We start from the raw sequence: 24563 nt of genomic DNA on the forward strand, positions 1-24563 counted from the left end.
CAAACTAAAGCTCAAGACCCAAATTTTCTAAGCCTTTGTTTATAAAATTATGATTTACTTGAAGAATTCATTGTTGGTATCAACTATCAAGTAAGGAATTATTTTCTTTTCATCGTTATAAAAATAATTTTTGTTCATCTTGTTGGGTATCTGATGTGTACAATAATAGGTCTTTATAAGGTCGGTTCTGATTCCATGGGTTTCATACTCGAATCAATAAGAATTGGAATCAACATTTTATTTAGGTTTCGGTTCTGAGAATAATATGTGGAACCGAATCAAAATGAACCTGTTGGCATCCATAGAGACACCTAAACCAATCCAATATCAAATTGATACTTAATTTGCTGGGCATTTCTGCATTAGATATCGTCCACCAATGGGACGGGTTGACAAGTCGTCTCAAACCTTGTGTTTATTGTGTGATTTTGTATCATTGTTGAACAAGAAGTCTCGAATAATCGGACAACTCATCCAAGACAACTTGGTTTCGTTCATGGATGAGATGTCAAAACGAGTTTTACAACCATGTCTAGAACACCATTAGTCTTTTTTAGCATAAGCATACATATTAATGGGGGACCATCTCTTGCCTCTCTCCATGCTCCCCACCAAATAAGCAAAAGCTGTACTCCCATCACAAGAAAGCATCAAATGCATTAAAATTAGAAGAAGAATCCAACAGAACCTTAGTCTTTTTGTTGCACTCAACTCAAAGCATGTAAAGTTACCACCACAACATGTGAACCCAAAAAAAGTGAGATAAATAGAAGGAGAAACCAAAGCTTAATACAACAACAGCCTTACCTCTTCTTCCTCTATTTTCAATCTCAATACCTTCTCCATTCGTTCACAAAATGAACTTCCTCTTATGCATCATTTTTCTCTTCCTTATCTTACAGGTACATTTCAACTCGCACACACACACACACACACAAACGAACAAATACATATCTTTTCTCAATCCAATTTATTTAACTAACTTGGGCATTTTCTCTAATGTTTGTTTTGACAGGCTTTTGGAGAAGCATCATTGTTTGATACTGATATGGATTCTGTAGATAGTGTGAGCCATTTCCCCCTCAACTTATTAATTTTCTAAGAAATTTTATAGAATAATGTGTAGTAGTGCCCTCTTGCGTGTAGTGCCATGGTTGTAAAACTCGTTTTGACGTCTCGTCCATGAACGAGACCAAGTCGTCTTGGATGAGTCGTCCAATTTATTCGAGATGTCTCGTTCAACAATGACACAAAGTCACACAATAGACTTACTTTTGAGAAACACATCACGTTTGAGAACACTTGTCAACCCATATCGGACGAGATTTAAAACCATGTGTAGACTGTAGTATACCCAACTCCAGTGTTTCTTTTGTACCACATCATGAATCCCAAGTTTGGATAAAGGAGGATTATGTCAAGTTGATTGTCGGTTAAAGAAAAATTGACCTAACATGAATTTTAACCATTCTTTTATTTCATTGGCTTTTGATGGAATATAATAGAAGAAAAAAAATTGTTCAATTAATCTCAAATTTTTAGGACAAGGCTTTGATGATGATGATGATTGGCGGTGTAAAAACTTTGCCATCTCTTAAAGGTGGCAAAGTTGAATGGACACCGCAGATATTTGAGATAAGGATTTGATGACGACGATGATGATTAATGGAATAAAGTAATTGAATAATAGGTTTAATTTCTAATTAAGTCTCTCTCTCTCTCTCTTTTCTCTTTTTTTATTATTTATTTTTATATAATTTAAACTGTTGAATTCAGGTGAGCGAGGGAAGGGACGACGCTGCTCTCTATAAAAAATATCATCATCCAAAGATCAGTATGTTTATTCAACTTCATATACTTTTAATTACTATCATGTTTTAAAATAATGGGTATACTTAATGTAAATGTGACCACCTATATATAACAAGGACTTTTCTAACCTCAAACCACATTCGAAGCACTTTATCAAACACACGGCTGAGATGAGAGGAAAGACAAAGATTTTTCAGAGATAAGTACTAATTTCCTAGCCAACGGTACAGGTATTATGTATTATCGTAAGAATAATGCTGAAGTGATCTCAAGATTGTACCTCATATCTCACTTTCCTGACATCGAGTACAAAGCATCTATGATTCCTACACACTTCCACATCAGTAAAGTGAGATATGAGGTACAATCTTGAGGTCACTCCAGCACGACTCTTATCGTAATCCAATTTTCATGGGGATCCTAGCAGTATACTCCAATCTCAGCCGTTGGTTTGATGTAGATTCCCAAACATTGCTCAAGTCTAGTATATATATATTTTTTACCATCGATTTTACTTTTACACATTAAGAAATGTTGAATGGAGGAGCTGCACCCATAATTCCTAATGGTGATGGCACCTTACATGTTTAGAAGACATTCCTCGGCCGTCTCTAATGGGCAATGCGCCTCATTGTCATCCCCGTCGATGATCAAATATCATTCACACAACCATAGGGCTGCAACCTTGGCGGGCTAGCCTGAATTCAACCCGGCCTCAATTGGATTGATGGGCAAGCCTGGGCTGAGAAATGTAGAACATGAGTTGAGCCTGGGTTAGAATATCTCAAGCCCACCTCAATTCGGTTTGAGGGTTCGTCAACCCAACTCAACATGAACTCAATGCTATATATGAATATATAAATATTCTTATATTAGTTATAGATTTTTTTATTTAGCTATTTTTATTTCGTCTTATTAGTATGCCTTAGTATGCCTTGAGGACAATTGAATATTATTAATATGGTTTTTGGTTTAGCATGATTTGTCTAAATATTCTCTCAATCAAGGATGCGAAGGTTGTGTGAAATTATATTTACTAGTGTGTTTTATTTTGTAGTTCTTTCTTAAAATATAAAATTTATTTGGTAATTAAAATGAAATTAGGGTTATTCAACGAACCCAACACACCTAATCAGACCAAATTGTCCAAACTTACCTAACTTAGGCTAATTTGAGCTCAACCCGATTTTAGAAGATCAAACTGGGGTTAGTGAGTTTAGGTTCGATGGTTGGATTGAGTTGAGCTTAGGTTGGGTTCTACTACTTGGGTTGAGCCTGGGTTTACCCTCCAACCCTCCTAGGTTGCAACCCTACTTAATGACCATATACAACAAGTATTCGAGTAGGCTTTGGGAAAGGAATCCAATTCCATGAGTGTATATCAAATACAAATTAGCTGTTAAGAAATTTCTGTGCTAAGCTGATGAACCAATGGCATGATGCCACATGTATTAAATTAAAAAATTACTAAAAATAGAACTCCTAACCACTCAAAAAGTTTCTCTTCACCAACCAATCACTTGCTTTTCAAATACACATGGCGTCATGCCATTGGTTCATCAGCTTAGCACAGAAATTTCTTAACAACAAATTCGTACTCGTGTATATCACATTGCAACTTATTTCAATGCATCATAATCTAGTATTCTAATAATGTACCCGAGGACACTTGATCACTCAAAGTTGCAATATGTACCCATGTATATTTCTAGCTTCAAAATCAATGTTAGCGTTAGAGCAACAAAATTATTGCTGAGATGAGAGGAAACAAAAGTTCCCCAAGAATCAATATAGATTTCGAGGGATTCATTAGAAAAAAAAAGGTAAAAATTTATTGCTGGGTGAAAAATTGAACAAAAATTATCGAAAAAAAAGAAAAAAGAATCGACAGGATTACAACTCAAATTAATGTACGAATCAATCAAACAATAAATATAAGGAAAGAAAATAGGTAAAAAAGATTTTGGATCTTTACCTCAAATTAATAAACTATTTCAATTCAAATCGACTCGCAAATTGAACGAAAAATATAATTAAAAAAAAAAAAAAGTAGACTTAGGATTTTGGATCTATAACTTTTAGGAAATATAAGATATGGGAAGTGAGTTACTTGAAATACCCACCATTCTCTTTAGGACAAAGCAAAGAAATGTCTTTTATAAAAAGGGCGTTAGAGGTATTTTTGTAATTTGAGAAGATTAAAGTGGACTTTTTTACCAACATTACTCACTCTTCTCTCATTATACATTGAATCAAATCACTAGTCACCAAATCATCTTCTTTCATTGATGATCGATCCATAATTTGGTCTTAAGAATTATGTGTTAATCGTCACTTTTGGTGTTACAGATTGCAAATATGCATGTTCGAGGAGATGCAAGAAAGCTTCGCGGAAGAAGGTGTGTGCTAGAGCGTGTGGCACATGTTGCGCGCGGTGCCAATGTGTCCCACCGGGCACTTATGGCAACAGGAGTGCATGTCCATGCTATGCTGCCCTCAAAACCCATGGACACAAGTCCAAATGCCCTTGAATTTTAAATATTAATAATTAAGTACTTTAATCTATTTGGATGAAAAATAAAGAGAGCCAAGTATGCTTTCAATTTAATGTTGAGAATGTCTGATATTATTGTAGGATTTGTAGATTATGGGCTTCTTAGATTATTTATTGTTTTATGAATATGGGTTGGTGTGAAGTTAGATTTAATTAATCTGAAATAATAATCATAAATTAAAATAATGAATTTTTTTTTTATAATTAAAATAAATTTCTTTGCTGTTTTTCTTTAAAAAAAAAAAGAAAGTGATCTTTTAATGCAAAAAAGTTTTTGTTAAAAGTATGAAACTCAGAATGAGACTTATTTTTATATCAAAATTTAGTCTTGCTACATGGGAAGTGTCATGAGGTTTATATACTCTCTCTCATTATGGTTGGATGTGTATGTTGATCAATTAAGCAACGAATTTGCTGCATTCGTGCAGGGGGCCAAGTTTCATTGTATCTTTTCTAGTCTTGGGGCACGTGCAATGCTCGCACATCACACAAAGTAAATAAGTGAGGTTGCGCCCTCGCAGGTGGCCCCTGAAGAATTAATACTTATACTGGGTATCAAATTAATGCCCATACCTACGGGCATTAAACACTTATCGGTCCAAAATTGTCATTGAACTAACTCCTCAAGGTTAGTTTCATTGCAGAGTCTCGAGGAAAAGCATCTATGGTTCTCATACACTTTCACGTCAAGGTCTGCGATGTCAGGTCCAATCTTGAGGTCACTTCGAGATTATTCTTCATTGTATCTTAGTAGTTGATTTCAAAGTGCCTCGAAGATAAGTCGTCATATTTATTCTCCCTAATATAACATTTTCAACTTTTCTTAAAGAAACATCAATGGCATCGATCAAAATCATAAGTTAATTTTCTAGGAATAATTGCACAATCAAATTTCACACCAAACGCCCAATTGGATACCTGTCCATTGCTTTAGAGAGGTGTAATTTAAATCCCCAATTATGATAATTGATATATCTTATAACTTTCTACTTAGATATCCTCTATCTCCTTAAAAAGTAATTTGATTTTCCTTTGATCATTTATTTATTAATTAATTATTAATTAAATTAAAAATATTATTTTATTAATAATTGTTTTACTTATCTCCTCCACATTTAAATGTCTTATCTTTCTTGATCACTTAAAAAAAAATTCTATTTTACTTAAATCTTCTAATCCTCTACCTCCTTAAAAGACAAATTGATTTTTCTTTATTCATTTATTTAATAATTAATTAAATTAAAATTACTATTTAATTTAATAGATCTTCTAATCATTTCCCTAAAATAAAAATAAAAAAATTATCTGAATTTTCTTAAGTTCAAATATTAATTAAAAAAAGAGTAAGTCTAGCCTTACTAACCTCGTAAGATTTCAAATCTTACTAATGGTCCAATATAGAGGAAAAAATACTATGAATTTAAATATTATTTTCAAATATTTCCTAATTCATGTCGACCTGTTCTAATATAATTAGCCTCCTTTCAACAACCTCCTTCACCCTCGTTGGAATTCTAGAGAGAAATGATTAAGTTGAGATCAAAGAGATTTTTTAGGAGCAATTCTAAGCTGGCAGTGAAATCAAGTGGGAACTGCGATGAAGGAAATGTGGGACAAGTCAGGATCACTTTGAGAATCTCAATAGGGTCACATGGAAAGAAAAGTGGTGAGCTCGACATTGGTAAAACCCACCCATTTACGTTTTTCAAGTTTGTCAAACTAAAATACATGGAAAGATCGACTAAAAACTTGTGTAAACAATTTCAAACCGAAAGAATCATCCTTAATCGATTTTCATTCAAAACTGAATTTAAAAAGAAAAATTGTTACTTTTTTACTTACATCTTCAAAATGATTTCTTTCTTCTCTAATACTTTCCATCAGAATGGAGTCTTCGAAACTCGACTAGGATGTTGAAAATCCAATTTTTTTTATTTTTTATAATGAAAATGTTGAGTTTGAATGGTAAGCGCAGTTTCCCCATTTCTATGGTAAGAGGTGTGGAGTGGGATTCAAGGACTAATTAAAAATAAAGGTTCTACTAAATGGACTATTAAGAGAAGGGTTGGGGATCGCTTGACTCCTAAGAATGACTCATGAAAAAAAACACATGATCCCAATCCTTTAAACACAAAATCCAATGGTTGAGATTTATGAGCATCTTGATTACACAGATCTCAACCATTGGATTTTGCATTTAGAGGGTTGGGATCATGTGTTTTTTTCGTTAAGTCATTCTTAGGAGTCCAAGGATCCTGATCCGAGAAGGGAAATCCTAAAACTTAGGAACCACCATGGTCCTTCACGTATGGATATTTTTAGTGTTTTTAATAATTCAAACAAGTTGAACCATGGTCCGACCAATTTGACAAATTTTCCATTCAGTTTTTACCACATTGGTATGGTTAGATATTTACATGGATCGATTGTCTACTCAATCATGCATAAAAATAAACCAAATTAATGCCCCAATAGAGTATAGGTGGGACATGAATAAGATTGTCAAGCTCACTTAGTAGTCGTTTTTTATTTTAGTCATCCTTAGATCAACATATGGAGACCAAAACAGATTATGTGTAATTTTTTTTTTTTTTGCATTAATTTTTTAATTTGTATTAATTTTTTTTGAAAATTAATGATTCAACAGGATCATAGTAAATACCACAAACCTAGGATCAAATCGAGTAAGACGCCTCTAAGACTGATACATGTGCCAAGCAAAGTGTCGCCGATGGGAAATCATGTCAGGCATATCCGGCACTCTAGTCTTTTTCCGACCAAAATCTTATAGGTGTACACACTTCCCATACTTCAAAAAAATACCTTATTACTCCACATGTATGAGCATATTTGGTTATCCAGCAGAGTGCAAGTTTCAAGCAATTAGTGCAAGTTTCAAGCAATTTTAAATGAGAGACAATGCCAATCAAACCTGAACATACAAGGAATTAAATAACAGTTTCTTTCACAATTTACTAGAGATAGCGAGGTACTTGGTATGACGACCTTGAGCAAATATTTTCCCAGTCTTTTTCTTCCTCAGCTCGACGCTGACAACTCCAATTGTTTTTCCAACACGTAAAACCTTGCCTTCGATCTCAATTTCTTCCTGGACTCACAACCATATCATAGATTGCACATGACAGAGACCCAGATTAGTATGCAGTAACTATTTTTAATCCAAGAAGCTCAATGCACTTAAAATCCAAAGCATCCAAGAAAATTAATTCTTAATAAAACAATTATCATAAATGGAAATAAACTTCAAGCACCGTCACCCAAAAACCAGGAAAAAATAAAATAAAAACAATGCAAGGTGATAAGAAGCACTGAAACAAGTAATGATCCCATACTCATTTTAGAAAAGCACACAAAAAAGATATATAATTTTTTTTTGATAGGTAAAGATAATATTATTAAGAAAGAGACATTGGTCGAGATGACCAACCTTATAAGAATCAACAACCAACAATTCATTTCCTTCAAATATGTGATTGTTCCTCTCCTTCCAAATGGACCAATATATCACAAAGGGGGAGGATCCCCCAAAAGATACGTTTTGAATTCATGGAGGCACCCCACTAAGGCCAAGACTTAAAACACCATTCGCATAGATATGGCAAAGCAAGCCACTACTACAAACAAAAGTAGGAAATGATCACATCCCTTGCCACCGAACAACGTAGAAGGATATGATCCGTTGTTTCCCCATTTCTCTTGCATAAGCAACAGAAGCTCGGTGATATGAAGCCCCTCCGAATTAACTGATCCAAGGTTGAAAGTCTCCCGTAAAGTCAGCCATGTTAACACAGAGACCTTGGAGGGGACCTTCCCTTCCCCAAAACAATGCAATAAGGAACAGAAACAGGACCATCTTGCAACCCCGCACGATAAAGAGATCGAACTGAAAAGCATCCATCCCAAAGCAAGCAGTCCTCAACATGGCCATCCAACAGAGAAGTTTCAATACATGATAACAGAATACAAAGAGCTCCCATCTCCCAACCATTGAAGCTCCTCCAAAAACCCAAATCCCTGTATACCGCATCACCCTCCCTAACCAGGAAAGATGAGAAGGCTTGATCTCTTTTCAAGGAGATCCCATAGAGTTTGAGAAACTGATATTTAAGGGGGGCACTACCACACCACCAGCCCTTCCAGAATATTAATCTATTCCCTTTCCCAACTTTGAACTTCACCTTCTTAAAAAACAAAGTAAGTCTTCTCAAGATACCCTTCCAAACACCACACCCAAAAGGACCTTTAGCCTTGGCACTTTCCCTACCAAAGCTCTTGATTCCATACTTTGCTGCAATAATCTTTCTCCAAGGACTGCCCTCTTCAAACTCAAATCTCCACAGCCATTTTCCTAGCAATGTCAAGTTCGTCAACCCAAAACTTCTAATCCCCCCTGGGAATACTAGCCAAAACACTCTTAATCAGAGTTAGTTTCCCTTCTTTCGAAAGGTGTTTGGCTTTCCATAAACTTAGCTTCTTCCCCACTTTCTTTAACACAGGACCCCAAATCTCCTACAATCTATAAGTAGCTCCCCTCCTGAAGACCAACCGAAGCCGCCAACCATTCTGTTTGGAACGTCCCCTACTGCAAAGACCTTGCTCTTCCTGAAGTTTATAGGAATACCAGAGATCGCCTTGAAACAACTCAAAAATCTCAACTTATCCGCAAAATGATCCAGGAAAACAAAAGTATCATCAACCAACTGAAGGTGCGAGATAGGCAAGTCACTTTGATTCACTCTAAAACAAACCAGGGTACTAGTATCAACTACCTTCCCCAACATCCAACCTAGAACCTCCACCACTACTGAGAAAAGAAAGGGAGACAAAGGATCCCCCTACCTAAGCCCCTTAGAACTCTGAAAGAACCCTCAAGCTACCCATTGACCAAAATAAAAAGATGTTGTAGATACACTTCAAGATCCAACACACCCATTTGTGCCCAAAGCCCATCTGTCGTAGTGAATATTTCAAGAAGTCCAGTTTACATGGTCATAAGTGTTTTCCAAATCAATTTTGCAAACCAGCCTCACCTGTTCAGATTTCCTTCTGGAATCAATACACTCATTAGCAATAAGCACCCCATTCAAAATCAGTCTCCCTACCACAAAAGCCCCTTGAGCTAGGCCAATGATAAATGCCATCACCGTTTTTATCTTTGAAGCTAGAGGTTTAGAGATGATCTTATAAACAGAAACAGTTGCAGATCCGAAATTTCCTCCACATATCATGTTTTTTGGGTACCAAAGCCACATACGTGCAATTCGAGCCCAAATCAAGAAAACCATCCCATGTAAAATTCATCCACTACATCCATAAGGTTTTCTTCAATTGTATCCCAACATTCCTTGAAGAATCCCATCAAGAAGCCATCTGGACTCGAAGCCTCATAAATAGTCATACCAAACACAACACCCATGACCTCATCCTCATCAAATGGTCTTTCTAATTAGCACCTTTGCTCCAAAGAGATGTTATAGTATATAAAAGAAAAGACAAGAGGAACGAGAGATTGGGAGAGAATCTAAGAGGCGTAGAAAAGTGAGTAAACCTTTTCTGTGACCATGACCATAATACCCCCACGTAAGTAACATTGCAACACTCCCCCTCAAGTGGGAGCATAAATATCAACTAGCTCTAGCTTGGAACAAATAAAAGTCATGCGACCAAAACTAAGTGCTTTCGTGAACACATCTGCCAATTGATTTTCAGACTTTACATATGGTGTGCAAATTTCACCATTCAGCACCTAGTCTCTCATAAAATGACAGTCGGTTTCAATATGCTTTGTTCACTCATGGAGCACAGGGTTCGAAGCAATATGTGTTGCAACCTGGTTATCATGATGTAGCTTCATAGGAATTGTCACTTTTACACCTAGTTCACAAAGGAAACTCTTTAACCAAGTTAACTCACATGTAATAAGAGCCATTGCCCTATATTGTGCTTCTGCACTTGACCTTGCTACTACATTTTGTTTCTTGCTTTTCTAAGATACCAAGTTTCCACCCAAGAATGTGCAGTACCTAGATGTAGACCTCCTATCAAAAGGTGAACCTGCCCAATCAGCATCATTATAACCTTCTAAGTTCAAGTTACCTCTGGATCTATACAATAATCTACGATCTGGTGATCTTTTTAAGTAGCGCAACACCCGAATAACAACTTCCCAATGTGTAACTCTTGGTTTCTGCATAATCTGACTTACCACACTGCTGCAAATGAGGTATCAAGACGGATAATAGTCAAGTAGTTAAGTTCACCAACTAGCCTTCTATATCTACGGATCATCAATAAATCGCCTTCATCAACCACTAGTTTGGAATTAGGATCCATAAGAGTATCCATTGGTTTACATCCTAACATGCTTGTGTTGAGACAAACTAATTCCTCTACTAGATCTGGCAACTTCAATCCCCAAGAAATAACGTAGTTTGCCTAGATCCTTAGTATGAAATTGGTGTTGTAGGAATATTTTCAAATCATCAATATCATGAATATCATCTCACGTTACCACTATATCATCCACATAAACCACCAAGATGATAGTGCCCATAGAACCCATACGCACAAATACAAAGTGATATGTTCGACATTGCTTCAACCCAAACTGTTTCACCACTTCACTAAACCAGCCAAACCATGCTCGTGGAGACTATTTTAGACCATAAATAGCCTTTTTAAGCTTGCATACACTAAAAAACTCCCCCTAAGCAACGAACCCAGGTGGTTGCCCTATATTAACCTCTTCCTCTAAAATACCATGCAAGAATGCATTTTTGACATCAAATTGGTATAATGACCAATTTGGAATGGGCAGCTAGAGAAATAATTACATGGACATAAGTAATCTTAGCCACAGGAGAAAAAGTCTCTAAATAATCAACACCATAAGTCTGAGCATAGCCTTTGGCAACAAGGCAAGCCTTTAATTTAGACTCATTAGGCTAATATTTCACAACATAAACCCAATGACAACCCACAACGTGCTTACCTTGTGGCAATGAAACTAACTCTCAAAGTACCATTGGTATGAAGGGCCTCCATTTCAGTTATCATAGCTTGTTTCCAACTAGAATGAGATAGTGCCTCCTCTACAGAGTAAGCGATAGACATAGAAGAAATAACAGAAGCAAAAAAAAACACGATACATGAAGAAAGATGTGAAAGAGAGACAAAATTAAAAATAGAATGTTTTGTACAAATACGAACACCTTTGTGATGTGCAACAGGTAGATCACCAACATATGGAGCAGAAGGTACCTGATCTGTAGACGGCAAAGACAGTGGTGAAGGACTAGTATCAGGAGAAAGATGGTGAATGGAAGTAGCCTTTGTCTTCATACGAACATACGTTTTAGGATATGGAACAACACCCTAAACACTACTTGTCTCACATTCAACCTCAGGAAATAGAGCATTGTCAATAACTGGAAGTGGTAACAAAAGATGATCATAATTCAAAAGATCGTTGAAGTAGGAGATAGATTCAAAAAAGGTGACATCAACACTCACATGAGATTTATGAGATAAAAGATAATAACAACAACCCTTTTGGGTACGAGAATAACCTAAAAAGACATTTAATGGCACGATGATCAAGCTTTTCAAAACCTGGAGAAGACTAATGTGTGAAACATACACAACCAAATGTACGTGGAGGTAAAGAAAATAAAGGAAGTCCTGAAAAAAGAAGAGAGAAGATCGACCTTCAAGATTGGACCGTGAGAACAACATCACCCCCATATGATTTTAGAACTCTCGTATGAAATAGTAAAGATCTAGTAACCTCTAGGAGGTGATTTCAGCTACACTGTTTTGCTGAGGTGTATACGAGCATAAACTATGAGGAAAAATACCATGGGAAACCAAATAAGAGCAAATAGGATCATAATCATATTCTTTGGCATTATCAATGCGAAAAATCTTAATGGGCACACCAAATTCTATTTGTATTTCAGCATGAAATAATTGAAAAATGGAAAATAATTCAGAACGATCTTTCATTAAATAAAGCCATGTCATTCTTGAAAAATCATCTACAAAAGTAACAAAATAATGAAAACCATTACGAGAAACAACTCAATTGGGACCCCAAATATCTGAATGAACCAAACTAAAAAGACTAGATACCCGAGACATAACTCTAGATGGATAAGAAACATGATGATGTTTAGCTAATTGACACGACTCACGCTCTAAATTTGTTATATGACGCAAGCTAGGAACAATTTTTTGCAACGAACAAAGTGAGAGATGACCAAGTCAACAATGCCATTGATGTGGAGTAAGTGAAATATGAAGAGCTGATGAACCTCTACCACCATCTAAATAATATAATCCTCCAGATTCATATCCCCAACCAATCATCTTCTTCATCTTTAGATCTTGAAAAACACAAGACGAGGGATAGAACATTACAGAACAATTGTGAAACTTTGTTATTTTACTAATCGACATTAAACTGAAAGGAAACTTTGGAACATATAACACTGAAAACAATGGTAAGGTGGAATATGGGATAGCAGTACCTACACCAGATACTTTAGAAGTGGTACCATCAACTAAAGTAACAAATTGAGATGTTGAAGTAAAATACTAATTAGAAGAAAACACATCTAAAGAGCCAATCATATGGTCTGAAGCACCGGAATCAATTACCCAAGGAGATGAGGAGGTAAGACAAGCTACACCTGATTGTGCTAATATCACTGTATTGGATGAAGAAGCCACATATAGATGAGGTGAGTCAACTTAGAGTACTCTTCACGAGATATTGTAACAATCTCACCAGGATTAGGAAGTGTAGTTGTTTGGGAAGGGTAGAGGAACTACCAACACCACTATCACCACAAACAACTTGATTAGCCCAATTAGTTGGTTGTTCATGTAAATGCCAACAAAAATCAACTATATGACCATACAAGCCACAATGTGTGCATTTCTATGATGCATCGCAACCACGTCCACATCCCCCCACTAAATCACAACTACCCCCTCGAGTTCCACTACATCCATCACAAAAGTCACGACCGCTACCACGGCTACTACCATGTCCTCAACCCCCAAAAACTACCACAAACAACTTGATTAGCCCAATTAGTTGGTTGTTCACGTAAATGCCAACAAAAATCAACTATATGACCATTCAGGCCACAATGTGTGCATTTCTATGATGCACCGCAACCACGTCCACATCCCCCCACTGAATCACAACTACCCCCTCGAGTTCCACTACGTCCATCACAAAAGTCACGACCACTACCACGGCTACTACCATGTCCTCAACCCCCAAAAACTACAAAGGCTGATATATTCAGATTAGTAATCATTGGAGAAACAGTAGACCCACCAACTATAGCTCTTTGAAGTCGAGCAAATACCTCCGTCAGATATGGAAGTTCTTTACTCGCTAAAATATGAGATTTAACTGGTTCATACTCAGATTTTAGGCCAGAAAGAAATTTAACAACATCCAACTCTTCTCTCTATTTGCTCAACACCTCTAAATATGTGGTGAGAGGCTAATACATACTAAGTTCGTTTCAAATATTTTGCAGGTGGGAATAATCTTGTGCTACTGCGTTATCACCTTGTTGAAATGAAAAATATTCTTGTGCCAACTATAAATCCGAGAAATATTATTTTCCCCGAAATACATTTTACTAACCTGAATCCAGATTTGTTCTGCCGATGTCAGAAACATCAGATTGACACTAATAGTAGACACCATGTTGTTCCACAACCACGTCATAATTTGGGCATTCTCCTGAACCCATTCAAAATAACCAACATCATCAGATTTGGAGTGGAACATCCTTCAAATAGTTCAATTTTTCCTTGACAGTAAGAAACACCTCAACTGATTTCGACCAAGGAATGAAATTACTACCATTCAACTTAATGGATATCATCTGAATATTAAAGAATTCAAAAGTTACCATAATTTCAGATTTATTTTCCATCATACATTGTAAAAAAAAGAATCACAGAAGATTACGATACTGGTTCCAACTCTTAGAAATCACAAGAGAACATCACTAGAAAACACAAACATAAGTTGTTGACCTTCTAAAAACCCATGAAAAACACACCCACTAGCAATTGCGCACCACCCTTTTTCGTTGTTTCAAACATGGCTGAGCCAAACAATGAATTTCATTGACCAACAATCACCCACATACTCACCAACAATGAGGGAGAAAACCCTAAAACCTTAGTTTGCAATCAGATTACTAGGGTTCAACAAACCACTTTACTTCTCAAAGCAGAACTGAATGACATTGAAGTCTCCTCCAAGGCACCACAGACGAATCCAACACCACCCAACATTATCCAGCTCCTCCTAGAAAAAAGCCCTTTCCCCATTTGCTATCGGACCATAGATGCCAGAGAAAACCTAGGAGAAATCATCTCCCACACATTTACAAGGCATAGAAGCCGAAAAAGCCCGAATTAAGACCTCTTCCACATTGATAAAATTAGTGTCCCACATAACTATGATGCCACCCACCGTACCAATCGTCGGAACAAAGCACCACTCTTTATTCCTAACACACCACAACTCGGCAATCACCCTGCTATCAACAACACTCAACTTAGATTCTTGCAAGGAAACAATGTGTGGTTTGTTTAGGCTGATGACTGACTTGACCACCACCCTCTTATCCATAAGTTTCAAACCTCTTACATTCCATGAAAGTATTTCAACTATCATTGAACACAAGTTTACAACGAGCTGCCCTCTTAATTGAAACTAGTTGCAGAACAGATTGTCTTGCCTTTCTTCCTAACTCCTCTACTTGTTTTCTTAGTCTTGAGTTCTTCTTCTGAATTTGCGGCTCAGCTGTAGACCCATTCTTACTTGGTGAATAAAATTCATGAAGGGTCAAAAGTTCCTTATCAACTACCTGCTCCAGAACCCTCCTGGAATCCCCCCTCCTCCACTGATTTCAAACTCATCCTTTTTAACTATCGAACACCAAACCCTCTTCTTACTTTCCTTTAACTTTAGTAAACACTTGGCAATGATTACTTGTCTACCCAGGGCAATCTCCAACAGCACCTTAGTGGCCTTACCATATATCGCAATCGAAACTCCAACCGACAAGGCAACATCCAGAATACTGCCCAAAAGCCATTTGACAATCTCACAAATTAGTTCTTCCTGGAAAGCACCACAAGAAGGCACGGATCTCTGATTTAGCCCCGATTCAACTGCCAACAAGTTAAAACAAGGAGAACACGGCTTATTACCCTCTGCAGACTGTAATCTAAAGCCCAACGACTTTCCATCAGAGCACATGTGGCTGGAGAAAATAACCTATGACTACGCAATTGTTCGCACCAATTCTAAACCAGGAAAAGTCCACTCGAAACTAAAGTTGAAGCCCCCACAATCCTCTAACCTTAGCCACCTGAACCTCGCATGCTTACCTCCACCATTTTCCAGAATATACAAGGTGCTTCGACACTTGTCCTTATTTTCCAAACTGGGAAACACCCCCTTTTGGTTTCATATCAGAGAAAAAGTTGTCAAAGTATGGATTTGGTTTCACTCACTCCAGCCCAGCAACCAAGGCTTCGCAGCCAAGTTTCCCATTCAACAGATCCAAAAGGTTGGGCTCAACCTGGTCTAGCCAAGTAAAATCAACGGGGCCTTCAAAGTGTGGGTGGGTTCAAGTTTCTGATTTCAAACCTAAACAGGCCCAACAACTCTTGCGACCCAGCTCCTAGTCCAACCGGTTCAAAGACACTAAGCCCATCATTAATCACCTCCATAATTCTTCCAACTCATACAAACCCTCTGAGTCTCCTCTACTCTCAACCCTCGAGATAGGGACCCACGAGTCAAAACACTCACTTGCCTTAAAGTCATGAACAATACACCCCTATTTGACATTGCACGCAGGCTTCGTAGATTTTCCAAATCCTTGCTCATGCTCCTGACTCTTCTCCACATGACACTTGTCCACTAGCTCCACACACATATCCAACTCTATGAGATTTGAATTTAAAAAAGGCTTATCAAAAACCTTTAGCCCTGGAATTGATATCTCTATCCCAAAACCAATAATATTAGGGTTGCCATTATCCTCGAAGGGAGAACCCTCTGCACCCACCAATAATGGTGGATACAACTCCTGTATCGACTCCTTGCCTGGTCTACAGCTAAATACACTAGAATCTGCATCTTCCCTCTGAGATCTAACCTCAACCCCTTGCAGCAACTGCATTCAACTCCACCGAACAATGATCTAGTAGGCGAAGCTCTCATTCTACACTCTCAAGTTCATTAACAACTTGCCGTTTGAATTCCTAATTTTCAGTCTCGCCATACTTAAATCCTCCAACAAACTCGTCAAGGATGCGATCTCAATAAGACCTCCCAGAGAATCTCTGATGTAGCGAAAGACGCTCGCCGTGCACAGGTGGAAAGGAAGACCCAAGATTTCAACTCAAATAGCTTCATTTATCCAAACCTCTGGGACCCGATTGATCAGAACAAACCAAGGTCTAACTGAAACAACTACATCTTGAACACGAAAGGATAGCAAATCACAAAAAAATTTAGGCAAAATTCCACTCCCTGCGAAAAAAACCTTGCTATGATCATTAATGGATATGAAAGATAACTCTTGACAGTCCCCTACCAGACCTCTGAGAGCCTCTTTAACATCCTCTTAATCTACTTTTAAGCTTGAAGCTTCACAGATCAACGCATTTCTCCACACTCCAAAATTGATTACATCCCTACCAAAAGTCCGAACATTACTGGAGTGGGGCCCAAAGTTCCCAGCACGAGAATCTTGGGTCGAGGGTTTAAGACCAGATCGGTCTTAAAGACCTCCCCATCCTAAAAGAGTTCCTGAGACTTGGCATTTAGTACTAGAAAGCAGACTTCACCAACTTTTTTTAATAGTTCCTCTGCTATTTCCTTCCAACCAAACCCACTAGGGCCTTTTAGGATCAACAGGGATGTGACCCACATCCTATCACTAAACTCTGAAACGCAAATAAATCTGCCTTTAGAAGAACTTTTAATGATTGGGAGGTGGATATTTTAGGGAGATTAGTGTGTTTGGTAGAGAATAACTACACAAGGGAATCCTCGGACAACCAAAGATTGTGGAGCAGCACTAGGGATGGGAAATTCATGGTTAAATCTTTGTATGTTAGAATCGCCCCAAGGAGTGCATCGTCTTTTCCTCATTCTTTAGTCTAGAGTGGTAAAATCGCTCCTCAGATATTGATTTTTATTTGGATGGCGACATTGGGATGACTTCCAACTATGGACCAGTTAATCAAAAGAGAGTTTATTTCTCTGAATCAATGTTGTATGTGTAGATCTCAGGCGGAGACGGTGGACCACTTACTCCTTCATTGCTGAGTGGCCCATCACATTTAGTCGCATTTCTTATCCTTATTTGGTTTGTTGAGTTGCTTACCTTGCTCGGTTAAGTCAACTTTGGAGTCTTGGCTGGCCTGGAGAAGCTCGTTTACGTCATCAAAACGGATTCTGTGGTTCTTGGCCCCTTTCGCGATTGGTTGAGGCATTTGGTTAATTCGTAATGGGTGCATTTTTTGGGAGAAAGTATTTTCGTTGGATCGATTGGTTTTATCGATCTTCGAGCTTCTTTTCACTTGGAGTAAACTTTATAAGGAATTTAAGGGAGTTTTCTTTAAGGATTTTGTTGCGAGATGGGATAAGGTTTGTTCTTTGTCGTGTTAGTTATTTGTAGCTTGTTTGCGTTTGGTGTTTTTTCCGTTTTTCTTTGTTTTGGGTGGGTCCCCTCGACCCCCCTTGTTTTCTTTGATTATCAATAAATTTATCTTTATCGATCAAAAAATAATATTTACTCCCCACTGGTTCTTAACCTAGCTCTCTTTAACTTCAAACACCTTAAGTTCCACCAGGATTAACCTTGCCCATCCACTGATTTGGACAAACTCCTTGGGTATCTTCTTCACTTTCTTACAATTCCTTGCCATAGTTGCAGTTCATTAGATCTAGACGTGATCTCTAAAGTTTCCTTCTTTTGATTTCATTGTGATTTTTCTTTTCCCATTTGGAGTCACTTCTATGGTCTCGTAACGATTTCTTGGGTACTCCCCAATTATGTCTTCTTTCTTTTCCAGTGTTGGGATCTTTCTATGTTCTTAGGGAGATTGAATACTTTGTGGAGGCTTCTTCCATTTGCCACTAGGCGGGGCTTATGGTTGGAGAGGAATGGGAGAATTTTCAAAGCAATAGTATCAACAAATCAGGAGATCATGCTGAATGCTTTAGGACTTTTATTCTTTTGATGTAAATTATGTCCTGAGTTTAAGGGTCTTTTCTTTGAAGACTTTGTGTGCTAATTAGGTGCTTTTGTTTTACTTGATTGGCCATCTGGACCACCTTGTATGCTTTTCTTATTTTCTCTTTTTGATTCAATAAATCTAAACTTTAAAAAAAAAAAATGTAAATTTGAAGTCACTTTCGAAAAAGACTTTGCTTTGGACAGAGCATAATGGAGGAACGCGATTTGTTTAGCTGACTCCAATTCTTAGGGATAAGACTTTGTTGTTATTGTTGTATAGTGACAGTGGTTATGTAGAAAGACAATTTTACATTTTTCGATGGGAAACATTTAATGGACAAAAGTTAATTCCATGGTAATGCTATATAATGTTATGAGCTTTTTAGGACAAGAAACCAAGTAGTTTAGGCAATAGCTCTAACTAGAAGGTCATCCCCAGTATGCTTGAGTTGCACTTTGTTTTCCTTAAGTGACAAATGGGAATAAAGAGGATGTTAATCAATCTGGGATTGAAAACTTATACTTACTTCTTAAAGTAGATAATTTAATCATGAAACTATCGAAGTTTCCCACCTTTTCGATTGAAACAAGTGAAATAATTGATGTGTTTGATTTGCTGAGAAAATGCTTACTTGGGAAAATGGATTTCCTAAGATAATTTTGTCGATTTTTATTGCATCAAGGAAAATGTCGAAAGAGAGTTGGTTTTCAGTTTTGTACGTAGATTTTCCTTGCTTGATGTGAAAATCCGTTTCTTGGGGGTCCAGACATAAATTATTTTCCAGCAAAGATGGAGCAATTGCTTTCAATGAAAAATAATTTTCCTATGAAATGTGCTACCATGCATTTTTGAATCACATTTTCCAAGGAAACCCATTTTTCCTACCAATTTTTCAATGCAATCGTACATACTCTTTCTGAGACAAACAACAATAGCAAAAAACCTTAAAATAATCACGTGCCTATATGACACCCATATCAAATTCCTGGTGGAAATGATCACATGATAAGGAACTTAAACTTTGAAACTTCTAAGACCATTTCTAAAGCATATTAATAGGATGGTATAATACAAAGAGAATTTTTGAGGTAGGTATTCCAATTACAAACTTTGCCCATAAGTGTCCACCATTCTTCCTATCTTCTGCTTTTCATTCCAAGAGCCTATTGTGAAGGATGTAAAGCACAAAGACCACAAGATAGACCTTAATGTACCAGAAACACTAGGAAGTGGTTCTATATGGGAGCATCATCAAAAACTATAAAATTGAACTATATTATGATCGGACGAGGGAAGGGGATTCTGGAAAGGGAGAGGCATGGCGAGTAGAAGATTCCTTCATCGAAATTGGGACTAACAAGATGTTGAAACCCAACAAAATATATATATCAATTTTGACTGCGCTTTGAAGTAACTAATTCCTGGAAAATAGTATCTAATTTTCAACATTTTCACTCTTTTTACACCTCTAGTTCAATCAGTGTTAGTAATCTCCACTACCCTTTTTACCAACAAACCATAAAGTTCACAATTCCTTTAAGCATAAGCTTACTTTCTCATTTTTTCCGTTAATTTTCATTGAGATAAAAAGAGCAAACACTTGAAAACGAAATAAACACAAAGAACAAAAACACTTTCCAATAATTCAGGTATCAACCACTAACCCGATACGCATGTATGAAGCAAACATACAGAAATTAGGTATTTTAGGATAAAATTCAAGAAATTAAATGGTACCCACATCGAGAAACGCAGCATCCAAGTAGGAGACGTTGATTTCAAGAGAAACTTGCAATTTATTTTTAAGAGGACTAACGGAGAAGATTAATGCTGAGCCAACCAAATCAACCAGAGATGCAGTTGCTCCACCGTGCAGGAAATTACCAGTGTTCTAGTTTCCATCAATCAAGAATCAGAAAAACAAACCCAAATCACAAATAATAAAAAAACTGATAGAGAGAGAGAGAGAGTTACGAGGAGGCGAGGAGGGACTTTCATGGAACAGATGATTCGACCGGGTTCGATGAGATCAACATGAACGCCTTGAAAGATGAGTGGTTCGAAGAATGCTTTAGGTAAAGAGTCGATTGAAGAGAGTGATTCTTCTTCATTAGTTGATCCTCTCTCTAACAACCTCTTCACCGATTCAAAGTCCATATCTCTATTCTTCTTTCTTTTTCTAAGCTCAAGTCAAGAGTACAGCTCTTCGGGAACCGAGACTCCAAATGCCGTCGGGAAAATGCTGAAATGACAACGCGTTGCATTGATGCAAGCGCGCTAATATAAGACGAAATACGGGTTGGAGTTGGGGAGATGTGTGAAATTGTGAAGAACGCAGATATTCGAACAAAGTATAGATGCAGCTTTTGGGGATACATAACTGCACATTTTTACGAGGACTTGCATTTATTTATCCCGAGCAAATAGGTTTCTGGTTCCTGTCCATAGCACGTGAGCGAGTATTGAGATTTTCTAGTTGAAAAATCATCATTCAATTGTGACTGTGTGATGGGGCTTTAACTTCTAAGAAAATGATACCCTTTGACTTTGCATCTACAACCTTCAGAAAGGCATGTTAAGGCTTTAATATAATCACCCACACACTCATTTTTTTAGGCAAAATTACTTAGGACTTATGAGGAGGGATTTCTTTATAAATAGTCCCTAATTTTGGATGGCCTCATAATAGCTCATGTTATTAATTTTTCTTTTTTTAACAGTCCTTGGACTTCATCTCCTATATTTCTCTCGATTGAATGTCCTAAGAGTTCGAATTCATCGTTTTCATAAATAAAAAAAGGGAGGCGTTCGGAGGCATCGATTTTATCAGTTGTTTTAACAAAAGAAACTCTATCGTTGGATATTGTTGAATTGGACGGTCGAGATTGAGACGTTCAGCACATACGTTTAACTTATAAAGTTATGGACTTTTTACAGCGCCATCCCTCATGTTTGGACTTATTAGTGCCACCTCCCTGAGTGAAAAACAGCAGAGAGCTCTCGTCTGTTCTCTTTAAACCCTAGAACACCTCTCTCTCTCTCTCTCTCGCTCTTGCTCCGCTGAAACCCTCGAACCTCTCTCTCCCTCTCTCTCTCTCTCGCTGCAACTCCCATCGTCGGAGGTACCTTAGCTGCGTGTTTCTTGCTTTTCCTGCTCATGCTAGGGTATGCTAGAAGGAAGAAGCTGCTTGGTCCATGAATCAACCTCATCATTATTATCTATAGAAAGGTTGCGGCGACATAGTGATCCACATCGGCAAAACCATTTATTTTGATTTGGGTTGGTTTGTTAAGGCCACACATTGTTAATGAGACTTCATGGAAACACAGGTGGAGTCAAGGACAAAATGGGTTGATCCCTTGACAGTGATTTTCATGGGGGAAATTGTAATATTGAGTTGTTAACGCAGCCACCACCACCGCTTCCATTGGGTTTATCGTCAAGGAAAAAGTTGGCCTTTGTTGACTCAAATCGGGTTTAGAGAGAACAGACGAACTCTCTGTTCTTTTTCACTCAGGTTGTAATTGTGCCAGGGAGGTGGCACTAAATAATGTAAAACTGAGGGATGGCGCTGTAAAAAACCCATAAGTCTATAACTTAACGCAGATGCAATCTTGACCGTCCAATTCATCTATATCCGACGGTTGAGTTTATTTTGTTAAAATGACTGATAAAATAGAAGGCGTTGAACGCCTCCATAAAAAAAATAGATTTTTGGCATCTCAATCAAGTTTCAAAGACTTCATTTCGTCGGAAATGACTTAAGAATGAAGAAGAAGCCATTTTCAAGGGTTTTTTTTTTTTTCAAATTTTCCTTAATTTTTGGGTGAAAATTGACTAAGAATAGTTCTTTTAAATTGAAATCATCTAAACATGTTGTTATCTCAAGTTTTAGTCAATCTTTCCCTGAATTTTAATTGAAAAACTCGAAATTTGAAAATGGGTGGGTTTTACCAATGTTGAGTTCACCGTTTTTTAGTTAAAAAGCGGTGAACTTGACAATAAATAAAAAGCGTTGAGTTCGATAGTAAATAAAAGTAGTGAACTCGACAATAAATAGTGGTGTGTTCGACAATAAAAATTGTGAATTCGACAGTAAATAAAAAGCAGCAAGTTGGACAATAAATAAAAGTGGTGAACTCAACTATAAATAAAAAAGCACTGAGGTCGTCAATAATGAGGGGCCATTTAGAAAAGAAAGTTTACTAAAATGTCCTGCCAAGCTACCATCAAAATTTATGGGCTATTTAGAAAGAAGTCCCTCCTCAAGGGTCCTTTAAGTACTTTTCTCTTTTTTATAGGCAAACTTATTTTTTAATGACTTTAGGAACCCGATGCTAGTGGGATTTGAACCTAGGTCTCTAGTATCATCACCCAAATATTTTACAAACTAAACTAGTTGGCACATGTTATTAACCTACACTGTCCCCAAGGAGCACACCTTAGAGCTTCGTCGCATATTGGATTTCTTCCTCCTCTCGTAGCCATCTTTCTTTCATCGCTTTCTTTTCCCTGCCAGCAAAGGAATCAATCCTTTCTTTTTCTCTTCTTAGCTATAAAACAACCTAGGTAAGGTTTACACTCTTTATATTTTTCATATTTTCTAATTTTTTATTGTTTATTGTAATGGTAGAAATTTAGGGTTTCATTTAAGATTGGATTTTAAGGTTTCCCTTCTTCCTAATTGTCCCTTCTTTCTTTCGTCTACTTTTGATTTTCTCAATTTTAAAAAAAAAAAAAATTGAAAATTTTCATCGTCCCATGTCGATTGTCCAATGTCGACATGGACTAAGCTATGATGACATGAAGCTATCGACATGGCTTAAGTCATGTTGGATGGACTCTATCGACCCAAAGAGGTTTCAAGCTTTTATTTATGTCGATAGAGACAATCCAATATGACTTACTACACATCTTATTCATTTAACTTATAAGTTCATTGAGTTTGTTTGGAGTTCTTTGAGTTCATCATTCCATTTATATTGAAATCATTGCAAGAACTTACTATAACGAAAATATTGCCAATTTAAAATCCCAAGTGCAATATGTGTAGCAAACTCGGGAATCCAAGGTCGAATGTCATACTAAAAAAGGCCTCCTTTCTTCAATCCTCTACTTCCACAGAAGGTAAAGTTCATTTAAACATTTTCTCAACTTCACTAATCTGCCATTTTTAGATGATTGTGGAGGATAATGAGAAATCCTTAACAACATCTTCCATTAATCATTTGAGTTTTGTGCACAAGTAATTGGCATCTGGGCCATTATCTTTGTCTAAGAACTTAGAAACAATAGAAAGGGTGAGTGTTTTTGCCTGGTTTTGCCATATTTGGGGGTTAGATACAATGGCAGAGTAGATCTATGACCTCATAAAGAGAGGAATTTGATGAAATCGAAGAAGATGAAATGGGTCGATTGAGATGAGTTCAAATGGTTGGATTTGGGTGTTTGAAGATGGAGAAAGGTGATATTGTGGAGTGGATGGCACGTGGTAAGCATATCAACTAATGTCTATCTCCTTACTTTATAAAATAAATATTTTAATTGTTAAAAATTATATTTTTATCTTTTTTTTTTTTTTTTTAAACACAAGCTGAATCAATAAGATTTTTTGTAAATTTCTTTAGAATCGTATTGTCTGACTTATATAGTTATGGAGGGTAATTCTCGGAGTTATTGACACGTGGCTCCCATGAGCCGAGAGTACCGACGCACCGAGTTATATGAAGTCCTCCTGAGGCTTACAGGTCAATTGATACCGTATCAGACCATTTAATGTTGGTGTGACAGAGGTGACAACACTGTTACTAATGGGATAGGAGTGACAACCCATACCCTGAGAGATTGGTTGTAACAACCACATACTTGTCAAGG

The 24563-nt window shown here is 37.1% G+C and overlaps 2 protein-coding genes across 3 annotated transcripts; one reads left to right on the plus strand and one right to left on the minus strand.

Annotated features, from left to right (window-relative positions):
- The first annotated feature begins 166 nt into the window (after positions 1-166).
- LOC147406474 (gibberellin-regulated protein 9-like) lies at positions 167-4486 on the plus strand. Its single transcript, XM_086434532.1, has 4 exons — positions 167-902; positions 1016-1066; positions 1777-1834; positions 4162-4486. The coding sequence occupies exons 1-4, from the start codon at positions 858-860 to the stop codon at positions 4341-4343; spliced, it is 336 nt and encodes a 111-aa protein (XP_086290658.1). The 5' UTR covers positions 167-857; the 3' UTR covers positions 4344-4486.
- Positions 4487-7173: 2687 nt separating this feature from the next.
- On the minus strand, positions 7174-21240 carry LOC147406475 (uncharacterized). Of its 2 annotated transcripts, XM_086434533.1 has the most exons (4): positions 20663-21240; positions 20430-20579; positions 14055-14153; positions 7174-7475 (listed from the first exon to the last, which is right to left on the minus strand). In XM_086434533.1, the coding sequence occupies exons 1-4, from the start codon at positions 20843-20845 to the stop codon at positions 7332-7334; spliced, it is 576 nt and encodes a 191-aa protein (XP_086290659.1). In that variant the 5' UTR covers positions 20846-21240; the 3' UTR covers positions 7174-7331. The 2 variants fall into 2 exon arrangements, with proteins under 2 accessions (XP_086290659.1, XP_086290661.1); XM_086434535.1 differs by lacking the exon at positions 14055-14153 and having other exon boundaries at positions 20663-21220.
- Between the last annotated feature and the right edge of the window lie 3323 nt (positions 21241-24563).

The sequence above is a fragment of the Akebia trifoliata genome, chromosome 3, assembly GCF_017979445.1.
Source record: "Akebia trifoliata isolate Shusen 1 chromosome 3, ASM1797944v1, whole genome shotgun sequence".
In the NCBI taxonomy this organism is placed as follows: Eukaryota; Viridiplantae; Streptophyta; class Magnoliopsida; order Ranunculales; family Lardizabalaceae; genus Akebia; species Akebia trifoliata.